The following is a 15474-nucleotide window of genomic DNA, read 5'->3' as shown; positions in this document are numbered from 1 at the left end:
CAGCGCTCTTAAAATTAGTTATAATTTACAGTTTACTTATTACAACATGAGACAACAGAAAATGGACTTGATCAAACAAACACATAAACAAACATAATTATAAACAAACCAAGAAAACAATCAATAATTTGCCAGAGATCAAAAAGGAAAGCAAAAAAAAAGAAGATTTTAACAGACCGAGGAGTAAATCTACTTTACTACACATTGTTTCCAAACAAGAAAAAAAAAAACAATTAATAGATACTTAAACAAAATATAGTTTTAAACTGATAAAACAAGAAGCGAACAAATCAACAAACATTTCAACAAACAATAACTGAAAATATTTTAAAATTGCTTTATCAAACGTTTTCCATACGTCAATAAAGAAACAATTAAACGTACCGCCAAGATGAAGTCGTCGAGCACTTTCTCCTCATTGGTCAGTACAATTTTAGCGCCAAGTTTCCGCGAAGCATCTTCCTCAATGAGAGAGTTACGTTTCAACAAGTAGGCGGCTTTGCTCGTCAAGGGGGCAGCAGTGGCGAGACAACAAAACCAACAGACAAACGTTGCTATAGCAACGAAATTATGCGTTGAGAACGACGACATGTCTGCCTGCCCGTGTCCTTACGAAGTGAAGTTACTTTTTCCTTGTGGCTCTGAAAAACACGAGATGATTTTCGTAAACTATTATGGCTTTTTGTATAACTCGGAGAACGTTTCTCATTCAAGTCATTCATGCCTTGCCGACACTTTTATAGGGAAAATAAAAATAAGTCATGGGTCAAAATAAGCGTTCTTAGATTAATTGAACATCGTATACTGCTTCTTAACATACATAATCCGTATTAAACAGGGTAGCCTAAAACAATATCCTGTTTAGTTTTTGCGGTTTCATAGGTCGTCTGGACATAACGCATTGGTAAATTCAAAGCCACGGTCTAATAGAACAAGAAAACAGAAAGGAAAAAAACCCAGATGAACAGAAAGAAGGGAGAGGGAAGAAAAAAACAAGAAAGGGGGAGTAGAAAGAAAAACGAACAAAAGAGAGAAGCATTAAAGAATGCAGAAAGGAGGATAATGGAAGGAAGAAAAAGGAAGAACGGAGGGAAGAACAAGGAAGAAAGGAGGGAACTAAAGCGGAAAACGACAGAGAGGGAAAACCAAAGCAAATTTTTCAACCTGAATCGAGGTACTGCTATTTATATGTGTTATTCCCCTTAGATGAGATACATGTAGTACGCCGCAGGCCTACGTTTGAGTCAAACCCTCAATGGGCAAACGAGGAGTAGGGTGGGCAGTCCACAGATACGTCGTCTAAAAGTGAAGAGTAACTGTTTGTAATACCGAGTGTCTTTAAAAAAGGGGACCCAATTAAAGGAAAACAACTCGGCTTGGAACAAAACTTGGAAAAAATAACATTCAATCAGGGGCAGGTCGAATTGTTGTGTATGAAAATATGAATCCGCGTGTTCGAAAAAGATTAAGTTTTTACAATTACACGCAAAACTTGAAATCAATCATAAGTGAATTGTAGAACAAATTTATATTATATAACTGACGTAGCCAAATAAACTATAGGAAGGTGGTTGCTCATTAAATTGTATGCTCAAAGTGTGGACAATTTATTATTTTTTGGGCATGTTTCAGGGTCTATTATTTCGACCTTCTGTTCAACATTGAGTTAAATCGTTTCGATTGTTTCTGACTTGTTTCCGTAGACTGTCAACAAAAATCCCCAAGAATTCGATTCTAGTTGAGGGAATGCGGTGACCTTTCATTTGTAAGTTTTCGGCTTATAAGGCCGTCCCCAAACCTTGCAACCGTTCAAGTACCACTTTTGGGATGTGGTCCAACCCTGCTGAAACCAGGCCTCGTCTGTCTGTCTGTCTGTCTGTCTGCCTGTCTGTCTGTCTGTCTGTCTGTCTGTCTGTCTGTCTGTCTGTCTGTCTGTCTGTCTGTCTGTCTGTCTGTCTGTCTGTCTGTCTGTCTGTCTGTCTGTCTGTCTGTGTGTGTGTGTGAGTGTGTGTGTGTGTGTGTGTGTGTGTGTGTGTGTGTGTGTGTGTGTGTGTGTGTGTGTGTGTGTGTGTGTGTGTGTGTGTGTGTGTGTGTGTCGCTCTCTGTCTCCTGACATTATGTGTTTGAACCTGATGAAAATATCTACAACACTATTAGAAACAAGGAAAGATATCAGGGTCGTTACTAGACGTTTCCCGTCTGTGGGGTAACCAGGTGAGGCAAACCCTTTAAAAAAATACCGAGGTTCTTGGACCCGTCGGCTACTCTCACAAGTCGAAGCAGTTGCCCGTGGTATGGTCATTGTCAAATGCTAACAGCTTCGGAGGGAGAGTTGCGTGCCTGTCGGGAACCAAAGCGAGTTTAGGGTCACTTTAATTGTACCCGTTTTTTTCTTGAAATCATTCATCTTGAAATCTTGCGCGAGAATGCTTTCAAGAGCAATATTTTTTTTCCAACACTGTACAGTGGCCCATGTTTGCATTTTGTAGCCATGTGGCCTCCTATGATTTTCTTGCAATCATGGAATATTACTTTATTGAGGAAAATAATAAAATCAAACAACAAATATTTTCTGCTTGTAAGGCCGAGACTGTTATTGAAGTCCCCCCCCCCCAACCCCCTCCACTTTTGTGTTTTGCTAAGTTAAAGTTACAGACAGTAGTGTCATACTAGATTACATGTACGTGAATTTATTTTTTTAAGGAAAAAAACAACAACATAAAAACATCAAAAAATTCGTTTAAGGAGGATAACGGAAAGTGCACAGGAGAGTTCAGGAATCTCTCATGGTTGGAATTTTAATCGATTCTGCAAGAATAGATTGTCACCTCTTATTTTCTCTGATTCATAACAAGTCCTCTTGACAATAAGGACGGTGCCGAATAGCAGTTTGAAACCATTCCCCTTGAGGATTTCGTTTTTCTACTCTTTCTATCATTAATCATTCAGTAGCTCCAACAAAGCCTAGGTTAGTAATGATAGTGATAATAATGGTAGTAATAATATTGATAAGATAATAACAATAATAACAATACCTGCTCTATGGGTAGTGCTGGTTCGGCCCACATATTGGGCTGAGCAGACTTTACATGAATAAGATATACCATTTTTGGGTTTCACAGGTGATTCTGTGAGGAAGAGTATTTCTAAACGATGTTTTCTTCCTCAACATAACTGGTTACTTTAATTTATGGTCATCGTTTGCATCTGGGTTTATTGCAAGGTTAGTTTTTTCATGCGGGGTCATGGAGTCATTTGGAGGAATTGACAAGGTTTTGTAGAAATGAGAAAGTTGCCAAGATCAGGGGCGTTGGCTGGGCACGAGTATTGGAAAGAGGCTTTCGTATTGTTTGATTCTTCCTAAACGGCTGTATCCTTATTAGATATGGATTAGATGTACATTTGATCAATAATTAGTAATGTTCTGACGCAAAGAAATGTCTTATCTGGTTGGAATCGTAAGGGCTGTAAGTTAGTAATTTCTCCACAGTTCAGTTTGCTGACTTTATCTGGACTGTATCCGTTTATTTAAAAAATGTTGAATTTAAGCCTAAACTTTGGCCATCTCTGGTCAATTTTGTGTAGTTTAGTGAACTTAGGCGGGGGGGGGGGGGGGGTTCTCTGTCCTCTTGTATTGCACGACATCGAGGGAAGATGCAGTTGTCGGACGTTGGCCAGGTGGGTTGAATTTGGGATCGTCAAGTCGCTTCCTTGGAAGTCTCTTTGACACCGCCAGTCCATCTGTTTCAATGTTTTTCTTTTGCTTTGAATTCATTAATAATGTGTCATGGTGACGGCCTTTAAAGCTTGCAGTTCATAACGTATCTAGCCACCTGACTAGTTACTTATGTTAAGCCTCCTCCTCCTGCTCCTCCTCCTCCTCCTTCTCCTCCTCCTCCTCCTACTACTACTACTACTACTCTACTACTACTACTACTACTACTACTACTACTACTACTACTACTACTACTACTAAAAACTGCTTGGACTGTTCCTTCAAAACTGGTGTAGGAATCGCGACCAACATGCAGCCATTTGCTGTTCAAATCCGGGTGGGAAAATGTTCGCCCTTTCCTCGTCCTTTCTGAAACATCTACATGTATTACGCTCCACCCCTTTTCTACGGGGAAAAGCCAGCGCAACGCCTATTACGTTAATCTACAGCCTGCCTAAGAGGATATTCGTTTAAGGGGACTGACAAATTTGATTACAGGAAGAGGGCAGGTGAGAAAATTAGGTAAATTCAGATAACCAATCGTCTCTGAGTAACAGATTAAGGAGATTGCAATCAGTAAATTTGCAGAGACACAATTTGGTAATCACAATGTTTGCTTCGCATATTATATCTTAAAAAATACATAAACAAATACAACTGCCCTATCTTATTAGCACAGGATACATTGTAAACTGGAAAAGAAAAATGAGTCATCTGAGTAGTCCTGAGATTTTTCTGAAATTTTCGAGGTAACATTATGAAGATAAACAATGCCAATTAAGCTCGGGACAAATTTGTTTTAAATGTGCCTTAGGTCAATACTGGCCGTAATCCTAAGTGTTTCAAAACATCGTCTCTGTTTGAAGACTCATACCGTCAAGTAGGACAGATCTATTTACTCGTTAACAACTCCTTCGTGGCAAATGAAAGGGAAGGTGTTATGTGTTTGTTCAGTTTGGGCGGTTAGTTCGGTGTCAAATATGAGCCATCGAATACACGTGCCATGGACTGATGGAGCACCCTCTGCGTGAGCTGAAACATAGTGTACCAGATAGAAGGACATGGGTCTAACATGCATACGAGTTCCGGCATGACGCATGCTTTACACTCATTGGGCACGAACTTATGTTAATTTCTATGAGGATGCACCGTTACCTCAGTGGGTATCACACTGGTTGGAATCTCAGAATTCATGTTGTTTTTTGTGTGTTATATTTAAACTGGGGTTGTTTGAGTTTTTAAGGCGTTCCGCCTCTTTTCTTTGCCCAGTCTTATCACTCACATTTCAACACCTTTCCCTTCTGTCTCCCTCATCAACACCTATCCCTCCATCAACTGAATGTCAACCAGCTGGGCGTTCTACGTCTTTAATAGTTGAAGAGTGACACACAGTTTTGCATGGACGATCTATCTTGGTAACATATTGTTATACTGAATGCCATCTGTTCAAATCTATTAAGTCCAAAATGTTAAATTTGTAGAAATAGTAGTTTCTAATTCTATGGTATCGGTAGCATAGACACAAGAATCATCCTGTCGAAATTCTAATTTTAAGTGCCTAAAAAAGAGAACAAGCAGTTAATACACGATGGTAGACTCCTATGTCGCTACAACCTTTTCATCACGTCATTGATATAACTTACATAATTTAGGAGGAAGGCCATGTGTTACACGGTTTGGAACGCCTAAGAATAGCTCAAGAGAGAGAACTAGAATGCAAATTGGAAAAAATGGGAACGAGGTCAATCAGAAGAAGGATGAATGTGCCTTGGGATAAGAAGAAAATGCCACAAAACCTATTGAAGCAAAATGATAGAGACAAAATATGCAATCTTTTAAACATGCATCTCTTCACAGGGGTATTGGATATCTCGTCATACCCGGAGAGCTTGAAAGTAAGAGGTAGAGACAGGCTAAGGTGACCATTTTCGTAAAAACGATAGATTCTCCTTGAAATAGGACATCCCAACACTTTTAGCATGAACGAACAATAAGACTGAGGGCAGGATGACCAATGCCTGTACTGGGCCCGACACGAGAGAGAGAGAGAGATAGAGAGGGAGAGGGAGAGGGGGAGAGAGAGAGAGAGAGAGAGAGAGAGAGAGAGAGAGAGAGAGAGAGAGAGAGAGAGAGAGAGAGAGAGAGTCTGTCGACCTGTCCCATCATTGTCATCTCCTGGCGATGAAAAGATCTACGCCAGCAGAAAGACGGAGATTAGACCCTCGCCATTTTAAAATATGTTCACACAAGAGTCAAACCAACAGTTTTTGCATGGTAGGCAAAAAGCAAAACAGACTCAGGTAGAGACAACGCCTCACAGTCTTAGAATGAGGAGAAAGGGCAAGGAAGTGGGAACGTACCTCGGTCTGTGATATTTACTGAGCGTGCAAAGACATAATTCGTTATGACAAAAACTAGAGTGCGAACTGAGTAGATTTTGCGAAGGCTTGATCTGTGACACACACATTATTATTTCACATCTAAGTAGACAAAAAGGGCTTCCAAATGAAAAGCAAAAAAGCATAAAAGCTTACAAATAAAAGTAGTATTTTGGGGCTTTATTTTTTTTTAGGTACGCTCGTACCTGCATAATAAGATTATGTGAGAGTGCAGGACACATTAATCATTTTCAAGTTAGTAGAAAATTTTGAATTTTGCGCGGGTAGCGCCGAAGCCTACTCTTATCAATTTTGGACCACTAAGGGATATCGGACCACTAAGGGATATTTAACGTGGGCAGCTTGCACACGGAACCTCTGAGATTTTTCGCCCTTGTCCGAGAAGGCTAGGTGTGGATCTTTCTTACCATAAGAGCAGGGGTGTGGGTGAAAGACAGCAGTAAGAAGGAGCCAAGGAGTAGCAATAGAAAGGTTGCAGAAAGAGCTAGGAGCCCAAAGGAGGGGGCATTGGAGGTGAGGGACGGGGGCAGAAAGTGGAGACGAAAGCAGACGAAAGAACTTTGCTTGAGATTATTTTGTAGTAAACATCCTAAACTTTCATAGTATACAAAGCTTGCGTTCCTGAAGTTATTACTTTGGAAAAGATGATGTAGAAAACAATATTTTCCAGTCAGCCTGTGTATAGTTTGTTGTTGTTGCAAGCAATTCAGTAAGTCCGTTTGGGTACTTTTTACATGAGACAAAAACGTTTTTCTTGCCTTGTTCCTATCAGGAATCACTAAAAGCTTGAACATGTATACGTCTTGATCATAGCATTAAATTGCAGCTAGGTGATGTTTAATGGTGCATCTTTGATAGAGCTTTGAATATGTGTGAATATAAAAACATTCTTAAAATCTGGACTTGATTGAATTACTTGCGGCAGCGACGATATGTATTTCAATGGCATCCGTTCTGACCTTACGTTTTGCGTCACCAGCTTTCGCAGCAAGGCTATATTTAAACGCTTCTGTCCCGCAAATCCTAAGTAAATATATTTAAGAAGACTTTAAAACGAGACCAAGCCTCAGTCCATTCAATTTGAATGGAGAAAACCAACAAAAACCTTTGACTTAGGCCTGCATATAAAAAAAGGTAAAACGAAACACCATTTTTCTCTTTTGTTGTTTAATTGGTGGCTGAACAGCTCTGTATGAAGAACCTGTAGACAAGTGGAACTCAGTTCTACTTAGAGATTCCAACAACCCAACAAATGACAATTTTTTTCGACTCTGTTTTGTTCTCAGATCTGCGCCACGCCACAGAACTACTATTTTATAAGAATAAAAATATAATGTATAAAACTGCACACAATATGCTACACTCTACAGTTTGCTCAATCCTTTGACAATCAAGACCTCTCTGAAATTACTTAACACACGTAGCGGCATGACAGGAGCATAATCAACTCCTTTCTCAAGCACAAACCGCCTACACTTCACTTGAAATTGGCAGTGTCAGCTCGGCTGATAATAATATTATTCTAGCCTATAGTGCAGCGGACTTTGTTTGAAATCCCCAGTAGGTCGTTCTTGACCTTGAATTGTTCGGGGAAGACTACAAGGCTCTCCTTCTACTAAGCCCAGTCCTATCGGAGACGGACGTAGAATTCGGAGGGGCTTGCCTCTCAAAAATCGTAAAGTGCTTCACCTCTTCCATTGTCCCCTGGCCTTCTTCGAATCGAAGTCAGCAAACAATGAATTAACTGATAGTCATGCTGAATAAGAATTTGCTTTTATATTACATCAGAGCCTGACAAATTGTATACAGCAACACCAAAGAAAAGCTACAGTAACAAAGAACAACAAGACCAAACAACAACACCAAACTACAACCACTATAGCAACAACAACAACAACAACAACAAATCCTCGTTCTTCGTACACTTCCAATTAGGATCTACATAGACAACAAAAGACGTGCTCTCATATGACGGATGCAGTTGCGAGCACCGTAAAACTGTTACCAAACTAATACTAATCAAAACAACAAAACTGCTGGAATATTTCATTGCAGCTGAGCTACTTCCATAATACCAATTATCATAAATGTCTGGGAAGATCATGAGGAAAACAGAAACGAAAACAAAATTTAAAAACACAATTACAATAACGCATTTGTAAAGCCTTCACTTTAAAAAAAGGGACGGGGGCACTTAAAGCACATTTAATTACATAAAGTGTGAAAAAGAAAGGGGTTCCCCCCAAAAAATCAGTTACTTAGCAGGTCTATAACATCAACCACATCCGGGACATTGAGGGTTTTTTGTTTAAACCTTCTTATGCATTATTTTGGGGCCTTCCTAAGATAGCTGCCTTTAATCAAAGTGCGTATACCTTAAAAGGAACCAGCAAAGAACAGCAATAAATTAAATTACAAGCAAATTGTCTTGCAGTTAGGAGATCTCTTGACAATCGAATTTACTTCTTGTTGTGTGCAATGGCTAGGACCTAATCCGAATCTTTTTTTAAAATATATGTGTTTTTACGCCCTCCCAATCGACAAAAGCTAGGATTATAATTTAAGAGGTGGACGTTGACCCTCCCTCTCAGGGTTTATCCAAGCTGGAGGGATAAAACATTCCAACAGAAAGACCGAGGCTCCATAAAAATTCTCCCTACTCTGGAATCAAAATGGGGTCTTCTGCGCACGATGGCGAAGAGTCTAACCGATACACCACAGACGCCGTGCTTAATTTTTCCACCGCAGACATTTGTACAGCCGACGATAAATAGGCGAGGTCGAGGTAGCTAGAGAAAAACAGAACTAGGATAACCAAGAAATTAATTTAGATAACCAAACCGCCGACAAGAGGTCACAATGGACCGCGACTGAAGATAACAGCTGATGAATATGAATACTTCCAGGTAGCGCTGGCATGCAAGTTTATAAGCAAAACAAAAAATGTTACCCAGTAAAAGAGGGTGCTTCCGGTTACAGGTTCATAAGCCAAGTGTTCTTAAGCTGCGACCACAGAATTCTTCTTCTTCTTCTTCTTTCTGTCTTTTTCTCTTCTTCTCTAATTTGTAAAATTGTACAGTTTTAACGTCCCTTTTAACAGTGCAAAATTGTGTACGAGACAGGACCTAAGAATGTAACAACCGTCTCCGATAAGATCGATTAAATAGATGGAAAGCCTTTTAAACTCCCAAAAACAACGCAAATTCGGAACGTCCCATGAAGGATTCGAAACAGGACCATCTTCTCTGTACTCCAGCTTGATACAAAGTGAGCCAACAGTGCGCCGTAATGATGATGATGATGATGATGATGATGATGATGATGATGATGATGATGATGATGATGATGATGATGATGATGATGATGATTTTCTAGGTTTTAGAATTACGTCCCAACGCAATGCGTGTTGCAAGACGTCGCCATTCCAATGTTTGTACCTAGAGAGTTGGTGCGCAGATAGCTCAAGCTCAGTTGGTATCATACTCGACTGCGATATCATGAATGTCAATGAACCTGATTTGAAATGATAACTGCAATGCACAGTGTGAGCTCTGGTGCTAGAGTGCGTCTTAATGCTTCGTGACAACACATTTCTAGCGGTGTCATGATTACAAGCACTGGAAAGACAACACGAAATGAATCTCTGAAATAAAGTAGTAGTCGTAACCTAGGATATATTATCATTTTATAACGTTATCACGGCTGTTGGTCACTGATCTCTCAACGGATACTGAAACAACGGTAAGCTGGAGGTGACAAAGGGATTTAGGAGAAAAATAAGGTGTGTGTGTGTGGGGGGGGGGGGGGGGGGGCAGCTGTGTCGTTAACATATTCTGTCATTATACTATCTTCAGGTTACTGAATGTATTCTTTTTTTTTGGGGGGGGGGCTGGTGTTTAGTTGTTGTTGTTTTTTAATCAGGTGTTTCTGTTTAAAAGAAAAGAGTTTGGGAAAGCGAAGCAAGTTGACGCCATAGCAGTGATTTAGAAGGAAAGAAAGACTAAACTCTAAGAAATAAACTAAAGAGGTTGGTAAAGCAAGAGACATTTGATTTACAGGAAACAATCAGCCAGGATACAACTTTCTGATAAATAATGAAAAGTTGTGGTATTGGGGACGTGGAGTCGAGGTAGGTGAAAGACAAGGAAAATGAATATTCTTTTCGTATCTTTCGCTTGCGCATGATGTTTTAAAACTCCTTGTGATAGTGTATTTTGTCAAGGAGTACAAAAACGCAGTATACTTTTAAAATAATTTTTTTTTTTTTACGGTTTCTGTTGTTATGAAATCACTGCTTGGTATATTATCTTTCGATGAATGAAAACTGATAAGCAGACAGGCAATGAGTAATTTGAAACGTTGGCTAAATTCACTATCTGTTTGTTGGGTTGTTGTTGTTTTTTTGCCTTAGGAAGTTTTACGATAAAAGTTTCGCAGTGCCCTTTTTCAACGTTGTCATATTATTTAAACGTTGGTGGTGTCAACCGTAATGTCCAGTTCCGATAGGACCGTGCTTAAGGGGGTAGAGACCTCAGAAAACATCCCAAACAACCCCGGCTCAAGAGCAGCCCGTAGGGTATTCGAACTGCGATCATCTGAATCAGTCGGGCGCATCCTCGAAAGGCGAACCTATTATTGACAATCCTTCGATCTAAAATCTTCAGAAAGACGATTTTCTTGTCGACAATTCTCTAGAAGCCCGATATTTGTATTCGCATATAATCATTTTTATTTATATGTATTTATTTATTTATTTTACAACACCCTGACCAAATGAGTCTTGGTCAAGAAATGATTTTCGTTCTGAGCAAGATGGAGTATGGTCTTTATTGCTCAGCAAGACCAGGAAATAGAAACATTAAATACTGATGGAAAGAGAACGGAGTCACATCAAAGAAAAAGCCGTCGTTCGGTGCAGGCGGTGTGTTCAAAGTTTGAGAGTAGCCTACAGATAAAACTTCGTTGTACGAGACTGGTCTAAAGACAATTCGGTCAGTAGCACTGCCCTGGTTTTTGTTTTTCTTTTTCTTGGGGGTGGGGTCGAGAGTCTGCCCCGTCAGTCCAGTATGATACCTTACTGAGCTACCGATGCACCCAGTGAGTGGCTTTGTAAATTTACCAGAGTGCACATAAATCTAATAAAACGTCGAAAAATGTTCGAAGACCGCTATCGATGTAAAAAAAAAAAAGCAACCAAAAATTATTGCATATTATTTTAAACTGCACAGTATCAATAGTTTATCCTCAAACGCTGAAAAACGGAACCAGGCGCTTTTTATTTTTTTGGTTGCAAAAGGAAGAGACGGTCAAAGCAGTGTGTAATGAGCTTACCCTTTCTTTTTAATCTGGAAATGTGACTATGAGGTTTTGTCCTCGGCCCGGATTGATTTCTCACACTGCTTACAAAGCTCAATGTGAAGTAACCTGTGTTCAAACGGTCATTCTGAAATCCACTGATCCCTAATTCACCCCTTACCGTCTTCAAGCTGTCCAAACTGTTCTGCACTGAAATCACCGAAGAAATCTCTTTCTTAACCTAAAACGCAAGCCAGAATTGTAATACCTCACTAAGTTGGGGGCAATAAAAAATTGTTCTGGTTTTGACTTCCTCCTAAGTGTGTCTACAGGTTCCAGAGTAATGGGGTGTTTATATAGGTGTCTCCGTCTGCCTGCTGAAATTGTCTGTCCCTCTCAGCCCGGGCTTGTCCTTAAAGGCGGATCAAGGCATTCCATACGTCTAATTTATTATCTAGACTTAGGTTAGGTTTCCTACTGTACATAGATCACCTAATATAACCCCTTGAGTGAACGAACAGCTCTTTCAGTGTGGCTTCCCATGACTTTTACGCTCATCTGATACTGATTCATCACTGTTCCTTACTCTATCATCGGTCAATGAATGAAATAAAATAGTTGTTGATGGTGGTTATAAATGTCGTGCTTCCCATCTGAGCTGTATAATTTATTCCATTTATAAGGCTCACTGGTTAGGCAAAGACAGCATGTGTCGTATACAGCATCGCACTTACGAAAAGAGAGATACTACGCAGTAAAGTATGTTACGCGCGTGGGGGGGGGGGGGGGGCGATTGAACAGAAATAATAGTATAATTGAGTGACATTGTGGTGAAATCAAGGGCTCGTCAAAATAATGATATCGACAAAACTGACATGTTTCCACCGGAGTTTGGCAATGAATTATGGATTTTTTGTGTTGTATTATTATTATTATTATTATTATTATTATTATTATTATTATTATTATTACTATTATTATTATCTTTTTTTTTGAAGGGGACACTCAAGCTTTGAAAGTCACCAATATTTGGAGTAAGGGCCATTTTCTCAACAATGTAACCTCTGTAACCAGGCAACCTCTGCCTCCTTCAATCGCAAGTATGTCGACTTCTTTTTAAGACTGGTGGATTTTTTCATAAAAAACAAGACAAATATATGTGCGTTAACCTCTATATGCTCCAAAAAGTTAGAAGCGGCTGATTCCACCATATCGTAACACAGTACACAACCAACCTTTTTTTATATTACTTTACAAGTCATACAAGGCGAAAAACTAATCTTTAACTCATTGAGGGCGTGCAAACTGGTCATTTGGCAACGCTTGATGGAAGCAGTCTTTTGGGGAACTTAATTAAAGAAAAACAACAAACAAAACAAGCGGCATAACCCCGTTACCAATAATGATTTTATAGTGTTTTTGTCTTTTCTGTTTCATAAAAGCAGGCGAGGACATGCACACTATACATTGTATGTAATTTCATGTTTCTGATTTTTGTATGATGGTTCGAAATGTGTCGCAATAATTGTGTCTTTCATTTGTTTACTGTTCGAATATGTGTCCGCTCTATCCTTAATAAGTTAATCACAAGCACAGGCATCTCCACTCTTCTATGAATCCTAAATTTAAATTAAAAAATGCTATTATGAAAATGAGAAATAATATGTTTGAGCTTTGTGGTTCGGTTTGGAATGGATTTGATACCCGTTTCGATATCATACTATTTTCTCAAAACTTTGGTAGAATTAGGTATGATGGAGAAGTGCCGAACACCAGTATAACGTAGACGCAGATCATCCAGCTGGACTAACCACAGGTACTGTCTATTGTGTCCAAGATGGCTACCCATTGCAAAGGGAAAAAGTGGTTGTCTGAAAGAAGAGTACGTCTCGGACAGTGTCATTATAGTGTAGAAAAAACGTAAGGATAAAGTAGGAAGTGCTCGTTTGTACAGCTGCACGTGATTGTCTTGGACAGATGGCCGATTGAGCAGCTTCTATTGCATTCTGAAAGTCGAGGCACATACTTCCCCCTCCCCCCTTTCCCATCTTTATCATTACAAATCTTGTCTTAGATAGAAGCCATTTTTCGAAGAACTGAAGACAACACTATGAACACACTTATATTATATTAAAAGATAATATTGATACGATCAATCCACAATGAAGAAATAAGAAAGAATGACCAAATAAGTGATAACCAAACTAAATTTAAAAAAAAAGAGAGGACCAAATACTGATTACAAAACAAAGATTGACAATGTTTTATGCCATTTTCTGCAGTTTAGAAAGTATTTTTGCAACGGGCAGGTTCAATTTGTGCTGTTTGTGATACTGCTGTCAAGCAGAAAGTCGCGAATACTTGATTTGATGAACTTCCCCACCTTGTGATCGAACTAATATCTTTTACGAGCATGACAAACAGCTTAAATAACCAACACCAAAGATAAAATAAAAAAGCAAGCCTTCTAATATGTTTAGTAGAAGTGGAAGACGATACAATTAACGCGTTTCCCCAGGAAACACTGACTTTAACCACTCAGACTGAATGGCACAAGTTAATCATCACTCATCAAAATGTGCAACTTAAAGACCTGGATTTTATCGGCAAGCAACGGCCCGTCATCTGAAGAGCGAAAAGGCTGGTCCAGGAACAGACACAGATAGGGGGAGATTCATTAGCACAAAAATTCCTAATCCACGCATCCATGCATCCATCCATCCATCCATCCATGCATCCATCCATCCATCCATCCATCCATCCACCCATCCAGCCCTCCATTCATTCATTCTTCTAGCCAACAGAACAACAAAGCGAAAAATTCGGCCGTTGAGACAGCAATCGAAACCCTCAACGGCAGATTTACCGTAGCGATTTAAATTGAGATACATAGGGTTAAGAGAAGCCTATTAACACAATGATGACTGTATAGAACGATATAGACTTAAAGTAAGGCTGACAGCGAGAAGCAACCGAGGGAAAGAAAAGAAATAAGATCGACCAGTGGCACGGTCCAAATACAGACTTACCTTGTCTTCTTGTCATAAAAGTGCATACGGAATCAGTAGTCAAAATCCCAGTCGCTGTTCAAAGTAGACCGAGGTGAAATGGCGCCTTATCTATAGCTTCAGATCCTGTTGTAATGTGGGGAGCTGTTGTCTGTGCACACACACGCACGCTGACCTACCCGGGCAATGCAGGAAACCAGCATAAAAATAATTTACCACCACCCTTTGTATGATTACTCAGCAAGTAATGTTTGAAGTGACTGGCACACATTCTGGTCCCTGCAGAAGCAGTTGATTTATATTTGGTGTTTTTAAATGTAAAAAAACGCAATCATTCTGACATCGCGTTAACGGAGGTAAAATATTAATACTAAGAAAGTTTGTGGAAGAGGTTTGCAGTCACCTCTACTAATGCCAACTTCGTTCAATTTCTCATTATGCCTAAAGCTTACACCTGATATTTAATAACTGCAAATAAATGGCACCGTGGTGAAATCGGGTGTTCGTCAAAATTATGAAATCGAAGAAACCAATATTTTTCTTAGCCCGTTGGGCAATTATCATTAGAGTTGTCTTTTATTTTAGTTCAACACATTTTATATCCATTGAAAATCAGTTTGCAATTGGGCTTTACTGAAAAATGATAACCAATGGCGTAAAAATGTAAACTTACTGTTTCCAAGGGCACTCAAGCTTTGGAAAATACCATTGCCTCGCTAATTTTACCTCTGAATCCAGACGAACTCCAACTCTTTTAAAGCAAATATCTCGACGTCCACTCAAAATAGACTGGTATTCATTTCATCGAAAGAAAGACAAACGAAAAGCTTTGATGTGATACTAATATTTTTATAAGCCCCAAATTGACGAGCGCCTAATTCCACTGTGTCGTGACACAACTGTATAAGGACAACATCGGCACAACTTTGTTCATTCTGGATCCTTCGACCCTGTTGGTGAGGGACATCCGGGCTTGGCAGGACACATCATCCAGTCAGAAAGACGGAGGTGCTCTCTCTGCTGTAGAATTCTCCACTCGAGAGTCGAATTCATGGGG

General features: G+C 39.6%; 1 protein-coding gene across 1 annotated transcript in view; it reads right to left on the bottom strand.

Annotated features, from left to right (window-relative positions):
• The window catches only part of LOC100533339 (mollusk-derived growth factor), a gene marked incomplete in the record, with an annotated part of 28700 nt that extends 16932 nt beyond the window's left edge, over nt 1-11768 (bottom strand). The window contains 3 exon segments of the mRNA NM_001204635.1: nt 385-643; nt 4245-4266; nt 11741-11768. Coding sequence (NP_001191564.1) covers nt 385-591 — 207 coding nt within the window.
• Nucleotides 11769-15474: the final 3706 nt, after the last annotated feature.

The sequence above is a fragment of the Aplysia californica genome, unplaced genomic scaffold (genome assembly GCF_000002075.1).
Source record: "Aplysia californica isolate F4 #8 unplaced genomic scaffold, AplCal3.0 scaffold00288, whole genome shotgun sequence".
Lineage (NCBI taxonomy): Eukaryota > Metazoa > Mollusca > Gastropoda > Aplysiida > Aplysiidae > Aplysia > Aplysia californica.
Note: the sequence above shows the minus strand (reverse complement) of the source record. Positions and strands in the feature narration are given on the sequence as shown.